This window comes from Eimeria necatrix, genomic scaffold (genome assembly GCF_000499385.1).
Source record: "Eimeria necatrix Houghton genomic scaffold, Enh_scaff103, whole genome shotgun sequence".
NCBI classification, from domain to species: Eukaryota; Apicomplexa; class Conoidasida; order Eucoccidiorida; family Eimeriidae; genus Eimeria; species Eimeria necatrix.
In genome coordinates this window covers 22323-50304 of record NW_013654827.1, presented here as the reverse complement: position 1 = coordinate 50304, position 27982 = coordinate 22323, and the positions used below count along the sequence as shown (strand labels likewise).

Genomic DNA, 27982 nt, shown 5'->3' with positions numbered 1-27982 from the left:
TCAGTCTCTAACCTGTTCCTGTATTTCCTTGGCTGTCCGCTTCGTTTCCTCTAGGCTCTCGACAAGTGCTGTATTCGCGAGAATAAGCTCAGGATCTGCATTTGAGAGCTCAAAGAGAAGCTTGTCTTCAAGCTGGGCCAGGGTTACCTTGAATTCATTTTGCTTTCGAGTGAGGGCTTGCTTCGATGTCTCGAGGTCTGGCTGCTCAGCGTTGACAATCATCGCCAGGAACTGCTCCTCCAGCCCCTCAGGAGTGACCGTGAAGTTTACCAAAGTGCATTGGGCTGCGATCTCAGGCTTGTAATGCGGGTTAGGAAGCTTTGTTTGCAGCAAAAGGCGAAACTCGGTGTTGAACTCTATATCTTCCCCTGCTATCTTTACGTATAGTGTACGGCCCTGAAGCACACAGAAGTTAGATCTGGCAGAAGGAATATGCTAAGATCTGCACTCGTAAGGTATGAACTGCAAAGGAAATGGCAAAAAGAAACTATTTCCCCGCTTTCTTCATCGAAACCTGCATCTCAGGGTACACTTCACAGCTCCAAAAGTCATGCGCAAGACTTTTCGATCCCAAACCCTTTTCCCCGACACAGCGGCAAAAAGGACCTGGCCATTCCCTTTGTTTGGTCACCTTTCTTGAGACGGTTCGAGATAAAATGGGATCTAGGACAGGATCGATAGACTCGGTTAGGTTTTCTATTAGGAGGGTGTCGCCATTTCTTATTGCATCAATCGTTTTGGTCAGCCAGCGGTCACGATTTACAGACACTGTTATCAGACTTTCGTGGGCTCTCTGCTTAACCCAACGTGTCCCTTGCAGCTGCGGGTCCACCAACAAAGGCCACCTGGGTTAACAGAGAAACGCAAACAGTCCTAGTTGAAATTGCTTGTAGAGCCAGACGGTCAGCTTAGTTCACGTGACTGAAGGCGGTAACTCTGCCTTACTTTTGGCGCACCGTGAATGCGAATTTGTGAACATATGTATTGAAGTACATTATGCGTAGATGATTACCTAAGACAGGATGTGACAATCGCTGCGTTTTCAATGGAAATACGATCCGCAGGCAAGCCTTCATTTTTCCATAAGGCGATATCTGCCTCGTCTGCCAATACCTCCAAAGGACTAACAGTGGGTGTAAAGGGTATATTTTGCTTCACAAGGTCAGCCTTCCATTCACCCTGGTACCACAGGTTACAGAGTTATGCAGCAACCACATCAGCAAGTTACGCCACGAAGAGATGCAGCACTCAGCATTTAATGTGCGCCAAGCGCTATGCGTGTTGCTTGGAGACGAATGCTAAGATCTCTTGAGTATTGGCTTAATAAATAGCATTTCAGCTGTGACCTGCTTCGGCGCTTTTATGTTTGTACCTCAATCAGCCCGACTCGGAAGGACGCCGAGAAGGCTCCCGCGTATGAAACGAAAGCTGCAGCCAGAAGGTAATCTCCGATGACAGTCATTTTCGAGGATTCCAGCTCACCCATGGCCTGCGTCCATCTAGCATTCTCGTCTGCCAAACCGTTGACCAGCCGCTCTGCAAGGTCTAACTTCAACTGACACTCTTCGGCCTGAGCTACCACCCCACGACGGTCGTCATCAGCTTCTTGCAGTTTTTGTTGCAGTTTCGCCACTTTTTCTGAACATTGAAGCAAGGAAATATACTACGGAAATCCAGTGCTGACCTGATGCCGATAATGCACAGGGCCAGCGGTTGCAGACACAACCCAAGGGGTTTGGCGAGCTGGAACTACTCGAAAGAGCTTCGGTTTTTCTGGTTCGCCAAGCAGAGTGTCTAGAGACTAGGCTGTACCATTAATTTCTCGAACGCGCTCCATTACTTGAGCCAGGTTAGAGTCGGCTTTGGCCTTGGACTCCGTGGCCTCTGCAAATTTATCCATCAAGGGCTTTACTTTGCGGTAGATTGTGTTGTACGTGACAATATTCACCACCCAATTTGCAAGGAATGCGGCAGCAAGTGACTTGCTCTTCATAACTTCAAAGTTAAAAAATGGCTGGGAAATTATCGGAGTGATTGCGTTAACTGTTTCCTCTGTCATGTTCTCAGCGTCAAAGGCGCGAACCTGTAAGGATAACCACACGGAATTACCTCGCATGAGGCCGGGCTATAATACTCCCGGAAGTTCGCTCCATACTTGATGTTTCAGCATATTCTTCATAAGCTTTCGGGGCTCTAAAGTTTGGGCACAAAAGTTTTAACACAGTGCCGCTTGTGTGAATTTGGTAAAGTGGCCACTGCATGCCGTTTTTACTTGTTCCAAGAATTTTCCAGGGTCGCTCATCATCTTTTGTGCCGCCTTCCATTCGGTATTCTTCCCTGCCCCCCTCATTATCAGCACAGCCTTAGTAACCTCCAAACATTCGGCTGGGGGTTTCGGCAGCGATTTGAGCTCCTGTATATTAAACACGCAGCCAGTGCTGTTATTTCAGAATGAAGCGACTGTAGACTAGAGTAACTGCTGTGGAGTTCATCCACGTAGCACACTTGAGAAATGTGGAGAATAACGTTTGAATTTCTCGGATTTGGTCTTACCTGGATAGCAGGTTTGGTAAGGCACTTGACTGCTTCTCTGGCTCTTTCCATCGCTGGCATTGCTTCTGAGAGTTCTTCGTCGGCTTTCTTTTGTATTTCTGCAGCTTCTTCACTCAAAGCGTTTGCCTTATCTTTTTCTGCGTTCGCAATTTTGGCCTCCTCATCAGCAATTGCTGAGGCCTTGAGGACCTGTTCAACCAACGCGTCAGCTGCTGCTTTCTTTTCGTCTACCACGATCATTTTCTCCTTTAGATCTTCCCTCAGCCCCTCAACCTCTGCCGTTGTTTCTTTCAACGTAGTCAGACCTTTAAGCAGCCTGTTGATGGACTGATTCGCTTCTTCTCTCTTGCGACTGAGGAATTGCTTGTAGAAAACAATCAGCTCCAAGAAAGATTTGGGCGTAGTGTAATTGTAACGCCTTTCTTGTCGCAAGAAATTCTCATTCGCCACATCTATGCTCAAATGCACGTTTGCCATGTGCTCCGCCAACAATCCGCGTAACTCTTCAGCCGGGAGTTCCACGTCTGCAGCACCATGCTCAAGAGTTACGCATCGATATTATGCTCGGATTGCCCGTATTGCTCCTATTGCAGCAGCTTTTGCTGTAGCGGAAAAGGGTCTTGACTAGGTAGCATTGCTCGCAAACTAGGATAGTTTATTCTGGCATTTTCTGCAAACATTTTATTACTTGCCCTTTAGGAATACCGCTCCTGTCTGCACCAGCGCATCTCGCGACCAAGGATGGAATTCGTCCACTGTCGTCCCTGAAATTAAGCCTGGGAATTTGCGGGCCCGAACTCTCAAATGCTCGCCTACAGGTGAGTGGCAGATAATAACGTGCACGTTTGTCTGTACTTTGTCCGTGAACACTTGCCACATGCCTTCCCTAGTATTGCCGGGAGCCCCAGGCCTGATTTGCTTCCTGCGGTAGAAGCGGCGCACCGTGGGCAGTTAACCTAGTAGAGGGTGCAGTGCGTAAATTAAAAATTTATCGCCACACTTTTCAATTAAGCTTGCTGCTAGCGATTGAGCTGCCTCGTGCTTGCAGTGTTACCTAAGGACTGTGAAGATTTGCTCGTATTCGTCCCTTGTGAAGAGATCGGGAATGTTTCCTGAGGCCAGGAGGTCGTTGACGTAGACCAGCAATTGCTCGTCTACAATCTGCTGATCTGTCAGCAGGAGCGCATGGGGAATCCCAGGACGCACAATTGCTTTGTTCATCAATTCCTGTGACGACGCCGGCAGGCAAAGCACGCACTGATGGCACTCACTGATTGATGACTTTTTTGCAGGGGTATTGAAACGAGATGAAAGCAAACGAAGCTCCCCCGGAAACTGCTGTTGTGTTTAGGGACAAAAAAAAGGTAAACTCTTTATTCACGCTTTTACGCGCAGGTGTGGAGTCCACCTGCATGTCAATCTTGAAGGCGGCGCTGTCGTAATGCTGGCTAACGACGATCTGGTACGTTTCAACTTTTGAGATAAAGCATGCAAGCCGACTGAGGCTTTGTTTGCCACTGCCTCCCACACCGACAAGTAGGGCATTGCCTCCGGGAACGTCTAATATTCTACATATTCGCGTAACATGTAAAATAGCGTCATCAAAAAGAACCAAGTTCATCTCCGTGTATGTCTGCGAATACTCTTCAAGCTTCTCCTGCAGCACCTGCCGCAGCGATTCCTTGTCTTGAACAGGCATATAAACCTGCACACGCGCAGATCTGAGCTCCAAAATTGATCCTGGCAAGCCAAAGTCAGCTCTGCACGCACTCCTTCGACCAAAAACCCCCCAGTTAGGATAAAGTTGCCCGCAATTCAATGAGCAAAGCACGGGTCCCATAATTCGAAAACTGATGCTCTGACTGATGTTTAGGCCATTTTGTGACATCTATTATACGACGTGTGAGTTAGTAGGAGCCTGCGGCTCACAGGATCATTGCCGGAGGCCTCGGACAAAAAGCTGCACATGATATTTGGGGCTGCATGAATTTGTTCTTGATCTTCATCAGGAAAGTGCTTCTTAACAACGCCTTTGATGATATTGTCCAGCGCACTCATATCGCCTTCCGATATCAGTCGATCTCGAAGCACCCTGTTTGCCTCATGGAGCCAAAGCCGAATTAGCTTCGTAGTGCCGCCCACCGTTTGCCGGTACATGGAGGGAGTTGACCTCAGCACCCCTTTAAACATGCTGGAGAGGTCACGTAGGTTGAAGTTGTAGTGGAATTTTTTCGCAGAGTGCAAAAACGTTGGATCGGCACGAATTTGTGCAAAGAGGTCTATTGTGGCCTGCAATATAGGTCCCTCTAGCTCTGCTACGGGCGGGTCAAATGGCAAGAGATGCTGTTTGAGAATGCTGCCATAGATGCGACCAATAGTCTCGGCGTCAGCTTCGAAACAGGTAACTACTGAAAAGTGACGCTGAAGCCGAGAGCTGATATTGAATGAACCAGCGGTGGGATTCATGCACGCCATATACTGCACGTCTACCACATTCATCTTGTCTTCCAAATGGCTGCGGTCAAACATACTACCGTAGTCCATAAGCTGCCGCAGAAGCTCTAGCGGAGGCTGGGTATCATATTTATCGACGTATGGCATATTCAAGTCGTCAATGAAGTACACTATACGTTTATTTCCCACGGGTCCGTAAGTATGGCCAGTGCTGCAAGTCAAACAAATACAATAAAATGCAGTATTGCTTCTCATGCTCCGTAGTTACACTGCAAGGCCAAGAAAATAGCTTTTGGAGCCTCTACCCACCGTTTTTCAATGTTGGACTCCAGGATACTTTGCAGCATGCGTGAGTCGGTGTAGGAATTAAGATTGATTGTGGCGCTTTCAAAATCGGGGGGCAAGTGGCGGAAGAAGTCCTGTAACAGGAAAGTGACTAGTGCAATTTGCACACAATGTGCTGCATGCCTGAAGGGTTTCGGGTCTTCACTTCAAAATTAAGGACGACTAGGGATACGGCAAGTCACAAGAATGATATCCAAGTAATTCGGTAACTGTTAAGTGCTGCTTAAGGGAAACCCTAACAAATGGCTTGTACATATCTAGAACTGTACGCATCTTTCAATTACCTTGATAATGGTGCTTTTTCCAGAACCACAGGAACCAACAAGCAGAACAGCTCTTCCGCGCTTGCAGAATAATTCATTTACGTAGTTGATGCTGCTCACCAACAACCATAGTATGGCGAAGACTTTAGCCAAGCAATTACAAATGCTTTTAGTGTTTGCAAGCCCTTCGACAGGGCTTCAGTGACCCCACCATACATCTTCGCTTACCGAAGGGTGTCTGTCGTGGAGACTATGATCTTGTTAAACAACATCTCTGTTACAGGCTCATAAGGCTTCAGTTGAGAACTCCACTGCACCCACTGGCAGGTCGATTCTTCGAAGTAATAATCAAAACAAAGGCCATTTTCTGGGAACTTAATGCGCGCAGCGGCTCGTAACCAGTTGCTGAACTGAGCCCTTAGCGCAATGCACATGCACGGAAAGGCAGGGACAGTACATGAAGGGCACAATACCAATCCCTGGGGAATGGGCAACAACAGCAGTTCCTGCAAAACCAGGCCAAAAGGAATGTTTGCAGGTCTGTGCTTTACCTGTAGTTGACAGCTTTATCATCTGCTACACAGGCTCCAACTGTCCACATCAAGGCCGATAGGAAATAGCCTTCATATGTGAGCTTCTGCTCGTCGACGCTTTTAGCCTTAAATGCGTCTGCTGTGGCTTTGTTGCGGCAAAGGAGCGCATCGACAAATGTACAAATGCCCTCGACGAAAGCTATGTCTGTCATGGGGCAGACAAACTTGAAGGTCCGATGAAACATTTCTATGTTCTGCAAAACGCGGGAAACCCCACAGCACAGCACCTTTAGTTCAGTACGCAGGGTCTCGCGTTCAAGGGCTACTGCTGCTTTTGGTCTTTGTTGTGGGCTCTCGGCCTCTGAGCTGTTGATCTGCTTCGACAAGCGACATGTAGGCAATTTGGGCTGTAGCAAGGCGAGTGCAGTCGAAGTCTGCTACTTATTTCTCTCCCCTTTCTGTCTGTTCAGTGATGCCACGTGGGGAGGGGGGGAGTTATTTTAAAGCATATACCGCTATCTGAAACAAAAGGAGTGTTGATTGAGGAACTAAGCCACTGAATAAATACTGCTTAAGGCAGGTGATTTGTACTCTATTGAAGGAATCTACTGCGCATGCATCTATTATCTGTTAGTGTATACATGCATATTGTGTTTTGTACACAAGATATTGGTGCATTCATATGAATTCATGCGCGCAGGTCCTTACCGATTCAAAGTAGTAAGAAAACAGCAGATACAACTGAGACTGTGCTATTTGGTCACTGAGCGTTTCCCTCCAAGAATCTACGAAGGGTTTCCACCCAACGTCGGTCTCGTTGATGAATACCACGCCTCCTCTTGAGACAGTTGCTGGACTTGCATGCTTCATATCCGCGATTTCAAATATCATTCTCATTGTCGGAGTGAACGGAATGCGCTCATTGCTTACTAGTGTCAGCACCTGCATAGCAGTTTTCACTTCTAGAGGCTTGTGGTATTTACCTCAACTCTTCTGTTTCTAACTGGTCACAAGCTAAGATATGTGCAATCATAGAGGTGAAGGTGGCTTCACTTGAGGCACCTGCTTTCCTTGACTTTGTTTTGGCTGAAGTGCTATACGGCTTGCACACATTTCTTCTGTCCAGTTAGTACGTGACTGCTCTTAACTTTCCTACCTTGTTGTCATCCATGACAGTGTTCATGGACTCGATCCACTCTGCATCTATGTCACCATCTAAAATAATCCACTTGTGCAGGTGGGAAGGTTTGAACCCTCCACGCTCTTTTGACATATTCCGCATTATGACAGCTACCGCTCCATCTTTCCACTCCTTGGCAGGGGTCATGTACCTGATTCACACACACTGCCATGCCATATTAATGCTCCCCATGAAAGCAATGCTAACGGCGGCAATATGTTAGAAACTGATGAGAGAAATATTCATAGTAAACGTGCAATTCATATGTTGGATTGGGTGGAAAAAGTTCCATTTTCGTCTCATCACGTGGTGTAGCGCGTGCCAATCAGAAAAGTCTGTGAATGACCGTAATCATCATCAACAGTAGTTGTAATCAGAAAGCTGAATAGTGATGATGACAGCACTGCATTAGCAGGAGTGCTACTTGCTTATTCTTCTGCTAATGAAGCCATGCCCAAATGTACTTGGGAAGTTCGTATTTGAACAAAACAACTGCAATTTTATCGACGATGAGTAAGAGCATATTCGTGAGCAGCATAACTGTTATTGCCATTACTAACAATATTGCTTTTGTATCTTGTGGCTTAAACCCTAGAGCGTCTAATATTATTTTCCGCTCACCCGTATAGCTCATTTGTCGATATAGCTTTGGGGTTCAATACCTCCACCACCCCATCCTCCCCAATCGCCTTCAGGGCTTTCGAGAGCGTTTGCCACACCCGTGACTTGCCGGCCCCAGGGGGACCGAGAATAAATAAGCAATGTCGTACCTGAGGAGAGATATACTGTCTATGGCTCCGGGGATTACAGCAAGCTCCGAAACTCGTGAACCGCCCTCTAAAACCAACGACGGTTCAGCCTCTCCAGGGCACTTTTCTAGAAGCGAAGGGCGTAGGATTAAGAACGCACTTGTATGGCCTCTCGAACTTGGACGCATTTAAGAATGAATTGTTCCTCGCACTGCAATTTTTGAGCCTTTGTCACTGCCATAACCACTTTCCAGAAATCGACATCACGTTTGGGCGGCGACACGACACCAGGGAACAGATCCTCGATAAGACGCAGGAATATGGGCTTGTCTGCAATGGAAGAATTCAATTTTACAAACAAAACAGGCACCATCTGTGAAGGGCAGATATTCACGCATTTACACTGTTCATAATTATACACGGATTTGTGTTTCGAACTGTGCAAGACGCATGGAGCGATATGCAAATTCAATCCATATTCATAGACATAAATATGTACATATAACCGTGGGGAACGTTTCTGGAGTTCTTCATTCTGCGCTGCTTCATCTGCTCTTCCGTATCTTACCTTCACTTGTTATTTTCGCAATATTAAAGTCTCTCAGTGCCCTCATCAGCAGCGTATCTTCATTAACATTAGGGTCGGCTCTCTTGAGTGAGCCAGCTTGCCGCAGCACAGCCTTGACTGCTCGGAGACCCCAATCATAGTGTAATGCATCTGATAGTAAGGTTTTACATAGAGCATAAAGGGTCACAAATTTATGTGCTAAGGCGCGGGCCGATACGAAACCCTCTGACATCAGCATGTTCTCGCAGATGAACAACACGTCAGGCACGATCATTGCGCAGGGCCTGTTAGACGAAGACAAGGCGCACCACAGATAACAATCGTTAATGCGCAAAGAAAAGGCTCGAGATTAGAACGCACGGATCCATAACAGCAAGCACTTCGCCTTAAATTTTAAAGGCTGCACATGGCGAGGCGTGAGGCAATACCCTATAGCGCCACCACTAGGCCCCAATTTACTTAGTAAACGTCCAGGTGGTCTAATCAGAGAAAAGTGAGCTACTGTAGCATGATTGCGGGCTCATGTTTAAGCATTAGGGCATAAGAATGAAGACTTGATTTGCCTGAAAAGTGACTTGAGATTCTCTGGTAGTTCTGTTCTACCGGCGTAGCCTGGATTCATGGTAATAAATACACCGCAGGTTTTGACGAGATTAATCTCATCGTCCATGAACTGAAACCGTTTCCGTCCTTCTTTCATTGCGTCAAGTATGCACTTGACTTGCGTAGATACCACAGAAAGCACCTCAATTGAAATTCGATTGAACTCATCGAAACACCCCCACGCCCCCGACTGTGCCAGCCCCATGAAGATTTGCGCCATGGACAAGTAGTTCATCTGATCCGAGCAGTTAAATACGAAGACGGGAAGACCTATCGCCCTGCTGAGATCCTTAGTTGTTTCTGTCTTCCCTGTGCCTGCAGGGCCCGCCGGGGCACCTCCCATGGTCAAGTTCAGAGCCTGCGTGAGGGTTATGTAGCAGCGATCCGTTAAAGGCGTGATAACGAGCCGCCCGCAGTTGCCGACAAACTCATGCATGTAAGTGGTTGTCCAGTCGCACATTTTAATGACGCAGTCCTTTTTATTTTCTCCTGGCTTCTGGCCCCAATGGAAACGCAGCTGAGATTGCCATTGAAAGGATGATGCTGCAACGCAGGGTGCAAGGATGAAGCATGAAGTGCGTGCATCATAGGGTTCAACTGACGTTTAACAAGTTGACTAGTGTCCACTAAGAAAGGCAGATATAAGTGGAAATTAGCAGACGTGGCTTTGGCGCACATTCTGAAACCTTCTTTGTTATGAAGCATTCTACGACATCTCTGAGATGAACATCAATAGTAATTAACGTGATAATTTTGGTCCGTAAGCCCATATCCAGGTCCTTTTGGACTTGTCTAATGAGCTTGTCTATGCGATCATCGTAAATCTTTTTGTAATCCTTCATTGCATTTTCAGATCCGCCTTCCAGCTCCTCAAAGCAGCGGGTGACCTCCTCTGTCCACATTATCTGACTCGCTACCAAGCACACCTGACTGCAGTAGTCACGGAGCCATTCTTCCCTGCACACAGCAGAAAGTCGAAGGGCAATTTTAACCCAAATGTGTCTCGACGTGAATACCGATACATGTTTGCTCTTGATGTGAGGCATGCCGAATCTGCGTTTGTGCGCACGTGAATTCTTGCCTACTCGCCAGTGTACAAATGCGCCCCTCAGTGCACGATTGCGCCTTTATGTGAATGCACACACTTTTGCGTCTTTTGCATGCGCAGCGTATTTTTTTGTGCTCTTAATGTAAGTCTAGCTGCACGCGTGTACAAATATTCGCGTTAATGTATTTGCCATCGGGTGGAATCTGAGTAACCGCCATGAGGAGGCAAGCAACAGAAGCCGTTAACGATCAAAGAGTATCAAGCTGAAAAATATAAAGTTGCAAGAAAACACTTCTTATGCGAACTGCAATAGAAGGAGCGATAAGATACAAGAACGCAAAGGCTCTTACGCAATGAAAATTAATGAATTGCCGAGTGAAATACTAAATTTAACGAGTGCGTCCTAGAAAACAAGAAAATAGACCACTAGAAAGAGTTAAAATGCCGCCTAGGCAGAATCCAAACAAGGACATAAAGGAGAACAAGCGCTATAGGAGCTTGAAGAGTGCAACTCCACAAAGAATTGGACAAAAGGCTAGCAGTCAAATGAGAACAAGTAGATACACGAGAAAACACGGAGATTGAAATGCGAAGGAGCAGGTGACGGGGAACAAAATCAAGCAGATATAAGCAGAGAGTTACACAAATCTTACCTGGGCTTTTCTACTTCCCAGTTTTCTGAAGTGCCCTTTGCCACCTCCAATATGTCACGCATTTGTTTGCGCATATGCGTTTCAAAGTTACATAAATACTGAGAAGAAACACAATCAGCATAGGAAGATACATTGCTGCACCGATACTGCCCAGCTACCAGCTACTATAGCCCCGGCGCCTGCCCTCATCAAACATAGAAGAAAAACAGTAGGCAGAGGTCGCTTTTCCGTATTTGGGTGCAGTGCTAGAGGCACGCTTAATCTGTAGAGAGTTCACAGTTTAAGGGTTGAAGCAGGGTTGTCAAAGCTTAGGGGTTGAAACCTGCGGCGAGATATTTAAAAAAAACGATCTACTGTGAAGCCTCAAGGGAGGCAAAGGAGAAAAAGCACACTTGATTATGCTCTGTGTGAAACACTCAGTGCGGAAGCTATGCAATCAGCGGCCACACTTCAGGAATTGGTTTAGGAAGCCTAGACTTAAGGGCATTCTAGGCAAGTATTTTTACTGTTTCGACGGGTCCTTCGATGATGTAATCCTCAGCGAACGGCACATATTCTCCTTCTTTGGAATACATGCCACTAGCAATGCGATATGTTTGTTTATTTTTTTCAAAATTCAAACTTGAAACTCCATCAAAACAATCACCCAAGTAGTAGGAAACCTTTAGTGGATCGTTCCCGTTTGCCAATATGTCCAGGAGAGCCTGATTTGAAACGAAGTAGAATCGAGCAAATGCCTTCTTTTTCTGTTCCAGGTAGTCTGTGACATAACGAAACCAAAGGAAAACCGGAGGCAATAGAAAACACCGTAATAGAAAATAGGAAAAAAGACAAGCAGTGGAAAATGAGAAAAAGCAAGCGATAAAGTTCATACACAGCGGAGCGTATTGCAGCCATTATGCTCCCTTTGCTGTCTGGTGTGAGTAGCGACGCTTTTTTGATACAATGCACTACTTTTAGGGCGACTCCAAACTGCTGAGCAACATGTTGCACTATACTATAGCTTTTCCAGGGTTTTTTGCTGCGCCAAACTGCAGTACATAATGTTAAAGAAAAACGTGGGATGGTTTAATACTGTCTCGGAGCCTCTACCCTGTCTTCAACTGAACGTGTTCGCTGTAATGAGGACACTAACATGAATCACAGAAAAGGTAAAGAAATTGCTGAATAGTGTCCACTGCAGCATTTATCCTAGGGTTTCAGTACTGTCTTCAATGTAAGTTCCCTTGTGCTGTAAGGTGTGCTATTGGTGGCAATAACAACTTTGAACCTAGCAATCATCTCTACGTTTAGTGCATCATTGTACATACCTCCTAGAGCCTTCTCGCATGTTTCAATGCTCTCCCTAAGTTTATTAAGCAGCTCCTCTCTGCCTTCGGCGTGACAAGCCTCGACTACATTGGGCTGGGCCTGGGCCCCGTACATCATATCCCGCCACTCGCCGTCAGCACATTCGAAGCGTTTGGATTCTTGGGGAAGTTGAGAACGGATATCGTCAGATTGCATAAATATGGGTTGCAAACGCTGAAAAATAATAATGAATTGTGCATGGAAACTTCAGGGAAAAGATAGATGTACAAATAATGACACAAAATAAAACGGCAAAGAGACTGAACAAGAATGACACAAGCACCGAAAAGGCGAATTGTCGGACGTCTACGTGAAGCTATAACGCTGCATAAGAACTAAGCAGCAAACGAGAGATACAGAAGAAGCTGAAAGGAGAGCACAAACATGAGGTAAAGCCAGGCAAAAAATGATTGAGACAGGCATAACGAACATTTTGTGGGACAAGACGCCATCAGCCTTCACGAATATGTAAACATGTATGCCTCGACAATGACAAAATCTAAAATATGAAGCGGAATAAATTTGACCTGTAACATATATAAGTGGTAAAATGATGAAGCGTACAAACTGGGGATGGTACAAAGAAATCAGAGACGAGATGTGCAGATACGGCTTTGCAACAGGCGTAAAACGAAACAGAAGCTAGAGGGCAAAACGAACAAAATAAACGGCTACCACCCGAAAATCACAGAAAATGAGACCTTACGAGATGAAGGCAGAAGAATACCAATGAATGCATGGAGGAAACAAGCACCATCGGAAATTAGAGGGGAAAAAAAGCAACAGAGATACGGGGAGAAAAAGAGAGGAAATTTAAAAAGGACAACTGACAAATCAAAAGAGCCTAGTTAAAGCTCTGCCGCTGTTGTTGTCTTTCGTAGAAGGCATGGCATTAGGTAAGGCCTAAAGCAGCACTGGAAGCTGCTAAAAGAGGAGAGACAAACCACAATAAGCCAACTGCGAATTGCCTATTCACTTCTTTTCCCTTTTAGCAACACTGCGAGCAAACTGGAATAGTCACACACTAAGGAGAAGAGAGATAAACCGCAACAAAAGTGACAGTACTGAGTGAACAAAAGAACACTGGCGAAAATTAAAAAGTGAGGGCTATAGAAGCCACAGAATTACTCACCTCCCACTTTCTCTGTACTTCCATCCAGACCGTAAGTACGGTGTCGACAGTCCTGAGCTTGAGTTGCCATTCTTCCACTTGACTTCTGCAAAAATCTATAACGGCCCCCTGGCTTATCATGGTCATTAGATCCACCGCGTGCTGCTCTAAGGTTTCCACGATATCGTCTAGCGGCAGCAAAAGCGGTGTTTCCTCACGTTCCAGAGAAAACGTCAAACACTTTTGCTCCCATGTACTTGTTATTTCAGATAACTTTTTGTCTATTCGCGCTTCCTTCTGAGCCAAGACAACCACTTCAGAAACATCAGCGGCTCGCTCGTGCAAATTCAAGTTCAGCAGATCTTGCAAACAGAAGTCTGGTCCTGAACAGCGAACACAGTAACAAAACTAGAGTGGATGAAATATGTGTAATAACGCCTGCTACGGTTGATTCCGAGAAAAAAGTAGTGCGGCTCACTACTCGCGTGCAGATATCAAACAACTTAACTGCATGAATGTAATATTCTTTGAAGTGCTCTGTAGGTGTTAGTAATAAGACTAAAAGAACAAAATTCGATGAGCAGAAGGTCAGCTTATGAACGAGGGAATTGTAAAAGAACATGTTTGGGTCCCTCATTAACGCTGCAAGCACTTAATTCGCTTTTTGAATCATCAACCACATTAATCTTGTTGCGTAGCGTGTGTTCACCCATTTATGGAGAGTGTAATTGAACGAGACTTGAGTATTACCCTTCGCAAATGTCTGTCCCGCTATCGTCATCAGCTGCTTCCAGTGTCTATCTCTCATGAATTCAGAATGCAGCTCAGCAACCAATGGCAGCACTACTTGCATGTTCGTCACCCGCTCTAATACCGCCTAAACAAAACGCAAAGAGCCCGTTCTACACCGCAAATTGTAGACTTTGTTGAGGATTTTCCAAAGAGTCGGGAAGGTTCGTTGTGGACTATTTGAAGATGCATTCGTTGCACAATGAGTCAGGAGCTGTATGGAAACGAGGTACAGGGTAACACCGACGAACACGCATATGAATTGTACACAAGAAACGCCAAACAAAGCCAGAACAAAAAGTTGAGTAAATAAACCAAACTTGATATGAATGGAAGAATGCTCCAACCACCAATCATGTACATTCGCGGGAAGCAACTGAATAACCGAACAGGCAATGTACGTGGCAGTTAAACAGGCGAGTATGTTGCAAGTAGCCAAAACTGAAGTAATCTTTGTGTATACTTACAGTGTATATTTTGGTGCTCTTTATTTCTTTGGAAAGCGACCGCATTTGATTCTGCATGTCTTTTACGTGCAGCAACAACGCATCCGTGTCGATTGCCTCCCAGAGTGTTGCTTTCCACGCCTCGAACCAGCTCGTGACGTAGACACTAACGTCCCATGCCTCCTGTGAACAAGCAAACAAGCACTTAAAATAGCTGCATTACTTCGTTTGTCAGCTAAGTACTTGCTTCTTTGGATTGGCACAAAAGTTGCTACATTTATCTGTTCAGGTTACTGGGTAAGTGGTTCACTGGAGAAGCAAACACACACAAACACTATCCATGCCTTTCATCTCTGATTAAGTAGCTTAACGTGGCGGACGCATGGATTGTCATCCGTGTTTTAGGATTGCCTGATGCTTGCGTTATCTCATTTTTACTGGCTTGTTCAACAAACAATGAGTTCATTTGTCTTCAAGATTGACAAACTCTCCGCTGCCACTCTCTTTTCCCTGGTTTCTATGCATGACCGAATGACTAAGTACGAACGGCTAGATTGAAAACATCGGTAAATCAACCAAATGAATGCAACGATGGAAGTCAATAAGCCAGTGAATAGGAAAAGGAAGAACATTTAAGTAAACGCCAGGAAACCACCAAACGACAAAGCAAACCGACAAGCAAAAAGTGGAAAAAAGGCGAATTAATAAGCCACTTCCGTCACGATAAACACTGCTATGTGTGCGAATATGTATTTTTAGGGCAGGAACACAAGGCAGTGGTAGTAGCGAAGAAGGATGCAGAAATTTGTTTACAAGCAGATTCGCAGGTAACGCTAGCCACACACAGCTGGCTACTGCGGCAGCTGGTAATTTCTTCAGGCAAGCCTCTACTCTCTTTATGCTTTGATGGATGTGTAGCTATGAAATTGGGTAGCTAGCCTAGTGTGAACCAGGATTGATGACTGGCTAGCTCGCTAAACAGTCAGATAGTCAGCCGGCTAGCTGGTTATCTAGCTATGATTCTCCCAACTTACTTTGAGTATTTTGAGCTCTTCTTTAGTGTCCTTGAGTTCCTTATGCACAGATTTGGCTAGGTCAAAGAGGGTTTCTAGGTTGTTCAGTTCTTTGGCTTCTGCTTCCATATCTAAGCACTGCTGATAGAACGCGTCAATGGCCTCGTACGCTTGCTGCGGGTCTCCATGAGCTTCGAAGGGGGCCTCTCTTAGGAATCTTTCCCTGAACTGGAAGACTTGGTTTGTGTATTCGTCGAGTTTGTTTCTAATGTTTGTCACCTCCTTGTTCTGAAGAGGCAGAATGACCTCCTTCGCACCAAACGCCTTGCGCAGCACTTCCTCCCATTTCGACGGGGCCAAATCAAAGGCTGCGAGACGCCCCTCTGGCAGTGTGCAGCCGTGCTTCTTGAGCATCGCCACCTGAGTTCAACAAGCAGATTTGCATTACACTGTCAGCCGTTTCTGGGCAAAGGCTTGCGGTGGAGGCCACCGAAACAAGATGACACAGGCCAAGTTAAGAAAGGCTTCTTGTAGGTACATTAATATGCAGATAAAGGCAAAGACAGAAAAGTGCAGGACTAGCTAGCCATGCTGATTTGAGGAGGCTTCATCAAGTAAATTGACATGCATGAGACGACAGATTGATGTAATCAAAGGGCTAGCTATATATTTCGACCATTGTAAATCAAGGAAAGTAGATTGAGATGTTTACGCACACCAAGGAGAAGTGCGGTGAAGAAATGCAACTTTAAATACGTGCAGATAAGAACGAAGGCAAATCAAAAGAGTGGCAACTTGCCAAGTGTTCAATGGCGCATGCGATGAATAATTGCAAAAATAAGCACCGTCATATAGGGCACTTCATGCACAGCATGTTGCAATTGTACTTAAATATCCTTTTACAGTAATTGCATGCGTCTCACCTGCTCATGAATAGGCCCCATTAGCTGTCGGATGGGTTCGTTTGCAATTTTTACGTCTCGAATATAAGTCATGAATTTGTACAGCGCTTCTTTATTGCTATCAACTTCTTTCTTCTCGTCAGCTTCACGTTCGTTGCTGCCGTCGCCTCCTTCCTTGTTTTCATCGTTGCTGTTGCCGACATGTTCAGAATTGCTGCTGCTGTCCTCGTTGTCAGGGTCTTCAGCGGGCGGCTTGGCCGAGAGAAAAGCATCCATTTTGTTGATGAAATCTGTAATTGAATCAGCTCTGGCGAGACAGACTTTCAAAAGATAATTGATGTAGTAGTTCGCCCAAGATGCGGCGAGTTGGCTCAGCTGCACCTTCGCTGGCTGGGCATTCACCCGCAAGAAGTATATGTCTACGGGGGTGCGCATTTCAGCTATTTCCGCCCTTAGACTTTCAAAATAGATGATGCGTTCTTCGAAGCAGCTCAGTTGAGGCACCTAACACACGAAGCAAACCCCCGTTAACCCCAATTTAGGGTTTACTGCCTTCGCCGTTAAGCGCCAGAGTCCCGCGTGGGAGCAACACGCGGTTTCAGAGTTATTGAAACTTTTTTCAGGGTTTAGGCTGTGGACTGGTGCAATACTGCGTCTCCTACGTCGACTTTAACACTCAAAGTCTACATTTTAGGGTTTGTGGTTTGAAGCTTTTGGTGTGTTTCTGACTCTGCGTCCAAGATCGATTCCGATGAGTTCGAAGACGCTTTCTGCGCTTTCGTTCTCACTGCCACCAATTATTAATTCTTCTTTTGGATAATTGGCAACAAACGCTTCTAAATCCTGAGCCGGGTCTGTCTTCCACAGAAACTCATATTTATGAGTTTCGCCCAGCCACGCGTTCACCTTGGATTCAGCTTCCTCAAGAATTTCGGTCAGCCGAGCGCGAATAGACTGCAAATTGAAACTTAGAACAATCAGACTAAACCCTAAACCCTCAACGCAAAACCCCAAACCCTAGAGCCTGAATCCTAAGCACTTCAATTGGAGGGCGGAAACCAGAACATGAGGCGTAAACCCTTTCATTCAAAAGCTCATAAGCAAGATCTGGACAACAGACGCTAATGGCAATTATTAGACGATAAACGCTAATCCTGGAACCCTAAAGCTTTTTTTTCATAATCCAAAGACTCGTTGTCAAGATGTTCAGAGTTTCAGGGTGTATTATAGCCATTTTAACTCAGGCGTGGGGCTCAGAATTAAGGGTTTAGGGTTTAGGGTTTAGGGTTTACCATGAAGCTGTAGGACTCCTTGACCTCTGCCAAGTAATCCCCCTTGCCAGTGTCTAGGCGGTTGGTGGCAGCGGCACTTTTTAAAAAGTCCGCCACCCAGCCATCTATTACACTGCATATACTTCTGCGCATGCAACGCAAAGTACATAAACTGGCGGTTGCTGCTGCAGCTGTGGCTGCTGCAGCTGTTGCTGCTGCAGCTATTGTTGCTGCAGCTGTTGCTGCAACTCGTGTGGACGATGTTGGCGCAAGAGTTGGTGCCGGTGGCACATAAAAGGAAGAGGAAAATATTGACAAGTAGAAAATAAAAAGGAAATTAAATGGCCTTTCGGACAAGCTGAATGACGAATAAGGAGTTATCTACGAGAAAAAAACCACCTCCTTTAGGAAGCAAATAAACCGAAAGAAAGCAAAAAGATGTTGAAATATGAATTTGCTCTATGCGCTTCCCACGGAACAAAAGCCATTCGGCGAAGCAAAAGATAGAAAAAATAAATAAAGAGAAAAACTGAAAAGAAAGGAGGAAAATAGAAAAAGGGTATGAGACAAACAAACACTACAAACAACAAACAAAGCAGCCAAAGCACGCAGATGAAAAACATGAATAAAAGTGTTTCCGAACTAAAAAGTAAGTTCCTGGTTCCTGGGGCAGCAAAAATATAATAAATGATAATAATAAATGAGCATTGTAAAGTACTTTACTCACCCAACTTCCCCTTTGAAAGGCGGCACCAGGTCAATTACATTTTTAATGAGTTCCAGTTTAACTTCAAACAGCGGCGGGGCCTCAGGCCGGGGGCCCATAGCTGAAATGTGGGGAAACCACACAAAAGAGAAAAGAAAAATGTTTTTATAATCAAATAATTGAAAAATATATCAAGAGATGAAATAACAGTCAACAGGTAAAGATGCTGCAGCAGTAGCAGCAGCACCGGCCACAGCAGCAACCGCTACTGCCGCTGCAGCCGCAGATGCTGTGGATCCAGCAGCAGCAGCAGCAGCAGCTCCTGCTGCAGCGGCAGCTCTGGAGAATGCTGCTGCGGTGGCTGCAGCCATAATTATGGCAGCAGCAGCAACAATCACAAGGGCAGCAGCTGCAGCAGCAGCAGCAGCAGCAGCTGCATCTGCTGCTGACGAAAAATGCATGTGCGTGGCATCTGCGGTGAACTCCAACTATTGAAGCAACTTAACGTTTGTTTAACCATCGCGAAACCCCAAACCCTAAACCCTAAACCCTCGATCACAAATACCCCCCCTTATACCCTGAATTGCAATCCTAAAATGTGGTAAAGGGAGTGCCCAGCAAGCAACTCGAACAGCGAGGCAGATAAAATAGATTAAAAAGTATAAAGTTGTAAATTAAAAAATGCAAAAAGAGAAAATAAAATAACTTTTGAATAAAAGACTCACTTGCTTCCAGAGATTTCACCAGCTGGCCAACACCAGCTGTGGCGACAGCAGCAAAACCCTCACTGACAACAGCACTGACAAAGTGAGTGTGAGATCGCCATTGGGACATTCCTGCAGCGGCAGCACCACAGCGAGGGTTTAGGGTTTAGGGTTTAGGGTTTGGGGCCAATAGCTGGGAGATTGGAGCTTGCAGATAAAGGCTAAGGGATTAGGCAAAAGTGGCAAAAACCAGCTAAGGGAACTTGGACGCCATGTGCAAGAAGTAACTCTAATGTTCTAGGGTTTAGGGTTTAGGGTTTGCGAAGTAGGCTTTAAGAAAGGGTTTAAAGCTTTGTGTTAAAAACTCAAGTCAGGTCTTCAATTAATTCTTGTATTTATTGCTTATCCAAGCCCTAGAATTTCACAGCGAAGCGAGCTCAAATATCTTAGACCCTAACTCCCCAGGCTTTATAGTTGAAAGCTAAACCCTAAACCCTAAGTTCAGTACTCCAAACCCTAAACCCTAGCTAGCTTAATCTGTGGGCTAAAGACTCTGCTGCTGAACACCTTCAGCTTTCATCTGCCCGCGGCCTCGAGCACTTCAAACCCTAAAAACCAGGCCCTGAACCCCAAACCCTAAGCTAAACCCCAAACCCTAAACCCTAAACCCTAAACCCTAAGGCGCGCGGTAAACCCTAAACCCTCGGCGCGGCAGCGCTGCAAACCCTCGAATTGGCTGCCTGGCCGCACCCTTGGTGGCCTTAAGAGCGTCTGCAGACTCTTTGAGAATTTTGTGAAGTTCTTTTCCTTCTTCATTCATAATGTGAATTCTGTTGGCCAAATTTGTTTTAATAAGTTGATCTGCATCATCAAGAGCCATGGGTTTGGGCTTGCGCTCGAACAGCGGCTTTTCTAGCCAGCCACTCAGCACTCCTGAACAAAACGAAATCCAAAAAAACAAAATCAATTTTTTAAATCCACTCCGATGCTTTTCAACTAAAAAACAAAACATAAAATGCAAACTTTTCAGCGCATTCCAGCGATAGCAGAAGCAGCAGCAGCAGCAGAATGATTCGTCGGCCTCAGCAGCAGCAGCAGCAGCAGCAGCAGCAGCAGCAGCAGCAGCAGCAGCAGCAGCAGCAGGAGCAGGAGCAACAGCAGCAGCAGCAGCATCTTTCCAGCAGCAGCAACGGGAGAAGCAGCAGGGAAAGCAAGGGTTTACCGAAGGACTTTTGGAGGTTTGAAGTGATGGAGTCGCAAATGGAAAAGGCATCAGCAACAGCAGCAGCAGCAGCAGCAACAAACTGATCCACATCTGCAGAGTTCCAGCTAAGAGTTGTCAGGCCGGGCTCGAGGGTTTCGTCAATAGCATTCAAGCGGTCAGCCAGCAGCGGCCGCTGGTTAGGAAGCAAACCAGTCAAAACCTGCAGCAGCAGCAGCAGCAGCAGCAGCAGCAGCAAAAGTTCAACAGCGGCAGCAGCAGCAGCAATTGTAGCATTTGAAACTGCAACAGCAGCGGCAGCAGCAGCAGCACGAACAAGGGCACGGCAGCTGCAGCAGCAGCAGCTGCACAAACAGCAACAGAAATAGCAGCAGCAACACCGCAGCAAAAGCAGCAACGGCAGCAGCAGCAGCTGCAGCAGCAGCAGCAGCACGCGCGTTTCAGAGATAATATATATATGTTTATTTATTTCGCAGAATTCTTTATTTGGCAGCTAGCATTAAGAATATCTTTCTGCAAAAGTGAAGTTTAAATGAAAAGATTTTGTTTCGGACTTTGTTGTACTGCTTGCACATGGTGTCGAGTTGGTTGACGCGGTGTCTGTACACCTCAGCGTTGCGGTGTACAGCCTCCGCCTCGGGAGGCACTTGGAGGCCCTGGAGTTTCAAATATTTAATTTCTCGAAGTAAATTAATTAATTGAGAATCGAAATTAACTTTTAAAAGTCTGTGTTCAGTTCTTTTCAACAACACCAAATTCAACTTCGCCAAAGACGGAGCCACTGCAGTACGCGACCACTCTTGGCGCTGCATGCAGAAGAAAACGCAAATAAATAAATAAATAAATAAATAAATAAAATAAAATAAATAAATAATAAAATAAATAAATATGTCTAATTTATTTTGAAAATGCATGCAAGGCTGCATGCATTTGCAAGGCGATTTGAATTTATTTATTTATTTTGCTTGAAAACTGCAAAAAATTAAAAATCAGAAAAATCGGGGACTATAAAGCAGTTTTTAAAAATAAAAAGACAAATAAATAAAACAAACATTTTTGCATCTTGACAAAAAGATGAAAAAAGAAAAAGAAATTAAATAAAAGACCCAAAAAAGTGATTAAATGCTGGCCAGTAGAAAGTTGAAAAAGAAAAAAAAAGATGAAACAAAAGTGCTTTTGTGTCTTACAGTGTTTTCCTGAAACTGCTGAATGGCATCTGCCACTTTATCAGCTTGTCTGTTGACTTCAATTAATTCTTTATTTTCTTCTTCAATTAAATTATAAAGTTTATTAATTCGAGTTTGGGGGTCTCGCAGACGCAGCAGCAGACCCGCAGCCCAGCCCAGGCTTTTTGCAACGGGAGGTTGGTTCGAGAAGGCGAGAGTTTCGACATTAAAGCTGCTGCTGCTGCTGCTGCTGCTGCTGCTGCTGCTGCTGCTGCCGCTGCTGCTGCTGCTGCTGTTATCTTTTTGTTGTTTTTTGGTCTTTTGCAAAAAGAGCAAATGCACGTTTTCGATTTCCCGCTTGAACTGCTGCAGGATGCTGCCCAGGTGTACGTACACCTCAGCCCGCAGCAGCGGCCGCTCCAGCAAAGGCACAAAAGAATCAATTGATCTTAATCGCGACAACAAAGAATAGTTTTCGGATAAACTCATTGACAAAATGGAGGCCAGCCGTTCTTCCAGCGCCTTCACCCCCGACCTGCGCATGCACCGGGTGTACGTACACCCCAAATTAATGCCACACTTCCAACTAATTCCACAACTCCTGCACTCCAAATAAATAAAAGCCCCGAACCCACAAACATAAATAAAAGGAGAAGACAAAGAAAGGCAGCTGCGCGCGTTTGGAGAGTGTGTGTGGATTTCAGGTGTACGTACACCCCAATTTTCTGGAGGTTTGCACGCAGAGGACTCGCTTTTGAAGTCCATTTGAATGCCATTAATGATTTTCCCGTTTTACAAATATAAATGATATGCATTTACTGCTTTTTGTCTTGATATTTATTCAAAATTTATTCAAAATGCATTTCAATTTGTAAACATTTTTCTTGCAAAACAAATGCAGCGGCAATGCGGCTGCAGGCCACAGACTGAACTGGACTAGAGCAGCAGCAGTTCTCATAAATAGAAGTTTGTTTAATTAATAATTGTTTAATTAATAATTGGAGAAGTTTATTTAATTAATAATTGGAGAAGTTCATTCAATTAATAATTGAAAATAAATATTCAAAGTCTCTCACCTGAACATCTGAAAATGACTGTCTGGCTTCTTGCTGTCCACACTCAGAGGGTCAAAATCAATTTGCTGAAATTTCTCCATCAGCACTTTAAACTCTTCGTACAAATGCTGCACGCTGGCTGTCAACACACTGCCTGCAGCAGCAGCAGCAGCAGCAGCAGCAGCAGCAGCAGCAGCAGCAGCAACGGCGACGGTGAAGGCAGCGGCGTTGGCAACGGGGCAGCAGCAGTGCAATGGCAGCAGGAGCCCCAGCAGCAGCAGACGCAGCAAAAGAAGCAGCAGCAGACACAGCACTATCAGCAGCAGCAGCAGCAGCGGAAGCAACGGGCCTGGCACCCGCAGCAACAGCAACTGCAGCAGCAGCAGCAGCAGCAGCAGCAGCAGGAGCAGCAGCTTTCTTTCGCGGACCTGTTCGTCACTGGGCGAATTAAACTAAATTAAATAACAAACAATAAATAAAAATTAATTAATTAATTAATTAATTAATTAATTAATTAATTAATTAATTAATTAATTAATCAATTAGTTACCCTTAGAGCCACAAATTTCAATTTTTTCCAACTTCGAAAATTGCTGCGCTGTGAGGGCCACAGCAGTGAGGGCCAAATTGCGTTCTCTATAAGTGTCGAGTCTTAAGAAAACAACTTCGGGTTTTAAATTCCATCCTGCTGCTGCTGCTGCTGCTGCTGCTGGTTCTGCTGCTGCTGCTGCTGCTCCTTCTGCTGCTGCTGCTGCTCCTTCTGCTGCTGCAGCAGTAGGAGGGGGGCGCGCTGCATACTCCGCGTAAACCCGCTTCAATCTGTCGCAAACCTACAGCAGCAGCAGCAGCAGCAAAAACAGCAGCAGCAGCAGCAGCAGCATGAGCAGCAGCAGATATGGCAGCACAGCACCGAGGCACAACAATTCCAGTGGCAGCAGCTCTGTCTCTTGAATCAATTAGTTGCTGCTTCCCCCCAAAAGGCAAATTTTATTTATTTAAATTATTTAATTAAATCTTTGAAACAAAATCTCATCTAAATAGAGGAAGAAACAAAAGGGGAAGGTGGGCTGCAGAACTGCCTCTGCTGCTGCTGCTGCTGCTACTGCTGTTGTTGCTGCTGCTGCTACCACTGCTGCTGCTGCTGCTATTGCTGCTGCTGCTGCTGCTATTGCTGCTGCTGCTGCTGCTATTGCTGCTGCTGCTGCTACTGCTGCTGCTGCTGCTGCTGCGGCTGCTGCAGCAGCAGCAGCAAGAGCAGCAAGGGGCCTTCACCTCGAGAGCAGCAGCGAGTTTGTCTGCTGCTTCTTTCGCTTCTCCCTGCTGCAGCAGCTTGAAGACCTCCTGGCCGTTGACGAAGCGGAGGGCCTGGGCAATGACTGCGCTGCTGACTTGCCGCACCAAAACCACCAGTCTCGAGGGTTTGTTGTAGCTTTTGGAATTAAAATAAATCAACCAAATGAGTTCAAACAAAGGAGCAAACACACTCTCCACAGCCCCCAGCTCCGCCGTCTCGTCCATCAGCTTCTTCACCCTGCAGCAGCGCAGCTCCTCCTTTAGGGTTTAGGGTTTAGGGTTTAGGGTTTAGGGTTTAGGGTTTGGGTGTTGGGCGCCGCAGCAGGCTGGAGAGGGCGTGGAGCGCGAGGGAATGCAGACTGAGCTGTTGCTGCCTAGGGCCTGCAGCAGCACTGGCAGCAGCTTCGAATGCCTGCAGCTGAGGGTTTAGGGTTTAGGGTTTAGGGTTTAGGGTTTACCATGGCTCAAGGACCGACAAGTACTTGGCGTTTTCTTCCGCCTCAGCCTTGGCAGTCTCTACTGCTTGAATCAGAGAACTAAAGGCAGGAGTGTAGCTGCTGCCTTCCTGCTGCAGGAACTGCAGCAGCTGCTGCACATAGTCCTGCTGCAGCTGCTGGCTTAGGAACTGCAGCGCGGCTGCGCGGTCGACCCAAAACTCTATTTCCTCGTTCGGCTCCGGGTTGCGGCCTGCAGCAGCAGCAGCAGCAGCAGCAGCAGCAGCAGCAGTGGCAGCAGCAGCAGCAGTGGCAGCAACGCTGGGAGCAGCAACAGCAGCAGAAACAGCGGTAGGAGTGGCTACAGCAATACCAGCAGAAATAGCAGCAGCAGCAGCAGCAGCAGCAACAGCAGCAGCAGCAGCGGTAAAGTTGGCAGCAGCGACAGCAGCAGAAGCAGCAGCAGGGCTGGCAGCAGCAACAGCAGCAGCAGCAACAGCAGCAGCAACGAGAAAGCCCGAAGCATTTGCGCAAGGCATCCGCGCTGCTTGAGCTGCACCGCGACAAGTGCCAAATAAACCCCAATTAAATTATAAAAATAAAATAAATAAATAAATAAATAAACAAATAAATAAATAAATAAATAAATAAAAATAAAAATAAAATAAAAATAAAAATAAACTTTTACCTTCAGCCAGGGGCTGCGCTGGGTTGCGCTCGAGCACGGCCCGGATCTGTTTGGTCCACAGCAGCAGCTGCTGCTCATAAATATGAACTTTTTCATTTGTTTTGACTTCAGCAGCAACTGCTGCTGCTGCTGCTTCTTGCTGCGGCTGCGGCAGCACGGAGCGGCCAGCAGCAGCAGCAGCAGTTGCTGACAGCAAAGACAAGTAGCTGCTGTACTTCTGCAGCACGTCCTGGCTAGTGAAACTCCCGTTAAAAGGGGAGGTCTGCACGTACAAACCCTAAACCCTAAACCCTAAACCCTAAACCCTAAACCCTAAACCCTAAACGCTAGAAGTGAGCGTGTGCACAGCAGCTGTTTGTCTTTGTTGTCACCAACTGCTGCTGCTGCAGCAGCTGCTGCTTGAGAAGTTCTTGAGAGTGTCTGTGGCTTTGCCAGCAGCTCTGAAGCAGCAGCAGCAGCAGCGCCGCCAGCAGCAGCAACAGCAAACGGACTAAGTAGAAGCAGCAGCAGCAACAGGACTAAGCAGCAGCAGCACAAGCAGCCGCAAAAGGACTAAGCAGGAGCAGTAGCAGCAGCAACAGCAGCAACAGGACCGAGCAGCAGCACTAAGAAGGAGCTGCAACAGCAGCAGCAACAGGACTAAGCTTGAGCAGCACCAGTTCCAGGAGCAGGACTAAGCAGGAGCAGCAGCAGCAGCAGCAGCAACGACAGGACTAAACAGCTGCAGCCGCAGCAGCGACAGGACTAAGCAGGAGCAGCAGCAGCAACAGGACTAAGCAGCAGCAGCAGCAGCAAAAAAACAACGACAGAACTAAGCAGGAGCAGCAAAAGCAGCAGGACTAAGCAGCAGCAGCAGCAGCAACAACAATAACAGGACTGCGGAGGAGCAGCACAAGCAGCAGGACTAAGCAGCAGCAGCAGTAACAGCAGAAACAGGACTGAGCAGGAGCAGCAGAAGCAGCAGGACTAAGCAGCAGCAGCAGCAGCAGCAGCAGCAGCAGCAGCAGCAGCACCTGCTGAGCCACTCTGCAAATGGCCTGGAAGTAAATGTCGCGACACAGCAAATCCATTTGCTGCAGAATGTTGGGGCAAATCTCCATGGCCGTCAGACAGCTGTCAACATTATCCTGATAATAAATAAATAAATAAATAAATAAATAAATTATAAAATAAATAAATAAATAAATAAATAAATAAATAAATAAATAAATAAATAAATAAATAAATAAATAAGTAAATGATTTGGGTTATGGCTAGGGTTGCTTTTTGCGTCAGGCGTTGGCAGCAAAGCTGTGGAAGCAGCAGCAAAACAGCCATGGCAGCAGCAGCAGCAGCAGCAGCAGCAAGAACTACAGCAGCAGCGCCAGCAAATACATCAACGCGGAGCCACTAGCAGCAGCAGCAGCAGCAGCAGCAGCAGCAGCAGCAGCAGCAGCAGCAGCAGCGCCAATAGCACATTCTGGGAGCAACAATGATGAAGGCAGCTGCAGCACCGTTAGCAGCAACAGCAGCAACACGTTAGCAGCAACAACAGCGACAATAACAGCACCAATGCCAAGTCCGCAGCAGCAGCAAAAACAGCAGCAGCAGCAAATATGGCAGCAGCAGCAGCAGAAAATGCAGCAGCAACATTAACACCGGAACATCCCCAACACAACCAGCAACAGGAGCACGCCAGCACCCCAGCAGCAGAAACAGCAGCAGCAGCAGCAAATAAACTGCAGCAATCTGAGAAAAGAAGAGCAGCAGCAGCTGTAGCAGCAGGAACTGCAACAGCAGCAGCAGAATCCCCGTAGAAGCGGAACCGAGAAGGCAGCAGCACCAGCAAAGGCAGCAGCAGCAGCAACAGCAGCAGAGCAAAGGCACCAACACCAAGGTAGCAGCAGCAGCAGCAGGAGGAGCAGCAAAGGCAAAAGCAGCGGCGGGAGCAGCAGCAGCAGCAGCAGCAGGATAAGTAGAAGCAAGACCTAAATCAAACCAGCAGCAGCAATAACAGCAGCAAGAGCAGCACAGGCAGCAACCGCAACGGCTCAATATAGTAGCAGCAGAAGCAGCATTGGCAACAACAGAAGCAGCAGCAGCACTAAACCAGTGGAGCAGGAAAAGAAGAAGGAAGGGGAGCAGCAGCAGCAGCAGCAGCAGCAGCAGAACTAGCTGCAGCGCAAACACCAATGATGAAGCGTAAACGATGGAGCTGCAGCAGCAGCAGCAACAGCAACAAACGAGCAGCAGCTCCACCACGCCAACAGCACAGCAACAAGTAGTAGCAATAGCAGCAGCAGCAGCCATGCAGCAGCAGCAGCAGGAAACGCAGCAAAAGTGCCAGCCTGCAAGCAGCAGCAGCAGTAGGAATCGCAGCAAAAGTGGCAGCCTGCAAGCAGCAGCAGCAGCAAAAAGAGCAGCAAAACTGCAACGGTAGCAGCTGCAGCACAGAAGCAGCAGCAGCAGCAGATTACCTTATTGAGTTCGACCTGCGTATTTACTCTAATGAGCAGCAAAGCCTTGCGCTTGCCTTGCTGCTGCAGCTGCTGCAGCAGCTGCTGCTGCTGCTGCACCAGTGCAGCAGCAGCAGTTTCGTTTGTGGCCCCCATTAGAAACATGAGAGGCCCCGCGTCATTTTCAGCGAAGAAGATCCGCGCAGAACGCCTAAGAGAAAAAACAAAAAAAATAAATAAATAAAAATAAATAATAAGTAAATAAATAAATAAATAAATAAATAAATAAATAATAAAAATAATAATAATAATAAAATAAATATATAAATTTGAAGTGTAAAAGTGCAAATAAGTTTATTAAAAGAAATACCCCCAAATCCAGCTGCTGCTTATTTGCTGCTGAGCAGCAGCAAATTTGTTTTTAGAAATAAATAAATTAAATGCATGC

The 27982-nt window shown here is 46.3% G+C and overlaps 3 protein-coding genes across 3 annotated transcripts; all 3 read right to left on the bottom strand.

Moving 5' to 3' along the window:
- Positions 1-8919, bottom strand: ENH_00001320 (hypothetical protein; the record flags this gene model as incomplete). Its single annotated transcript, XM_013583921.1, has 20 exons — positions 1-396; positions 632-845; positions 1013-1179; positions 1373-1638; positions 1813-2083; positions 2273-2413; positions 2554-3090; positions 3259-3475; positions 3608-3780; positions 3962-4258; positions 4483-5218; positions 5317-5426; positions 5637-5727; positions 5844-6032; positions 6167-6402; positions 6857-7090; positions 7305-7479; positions 7950-8026; positions 8238-8407; positions 8646-8919. The coding sequence occupies 20 exons, from the start codon at positions 8917-8919 to the stop codon at positions 1-3; spliced, it is 4971 nt and encodes a 1656-aa protein (XP_013439375.1).
- A 252-nt stretch (positions 8920-9171) lies between these two features.
- Positions 9172-9345, bottom strand: ENH_00001310 (hypothetical protein, conserved; the record flags this gene model as incomplete). Its single annotated transcript, XM_013583920.1, has 1 exon — positions 9172-9345. The coding sequence occupies one exon, from the start codon at positions 9343-9345 to the stop codon at positions 9172-9174; it is 174 nt and encodes a 57-aa protein (XP_013439374.1).
- Positions 9346-9874: 529 nt separating this feature from the next.
- Positions 9875-26199, bottom strand: ENH_00001300 (hypothetical protein; the record flags this gene model as incomplete). The annotated part of the gene is made up of 22 exons (XM_013583919.1): positions 9875-10205; positions 10950-11047; positions 11456-11709; positions 12260-12473; positions 13432-13793; positions 14161-14287; positions 14667-14828; positions 15680-16078; positions 16582-17064; positions 17290-17514; positions 17853-17976; positions 18559-18658; positions 19992-20174; positions 20464-20665; positions 21018-21269; positions 21651-22164; positions 22706-22838; positions 23235-23514; positions 23957-24215; positions 24436-24664; positions 25100-25361; positions 26113-26199. 22 exons carry the CDS (start codon positions 26197-26199, stop codon positions 9875-9877), a joined length of 5280 nt encoding a protein of 1759 aa, XP_013439373.1.
- Between the last annotated feature and the right edge of the window lie 1783 nt (positions 26200-27982).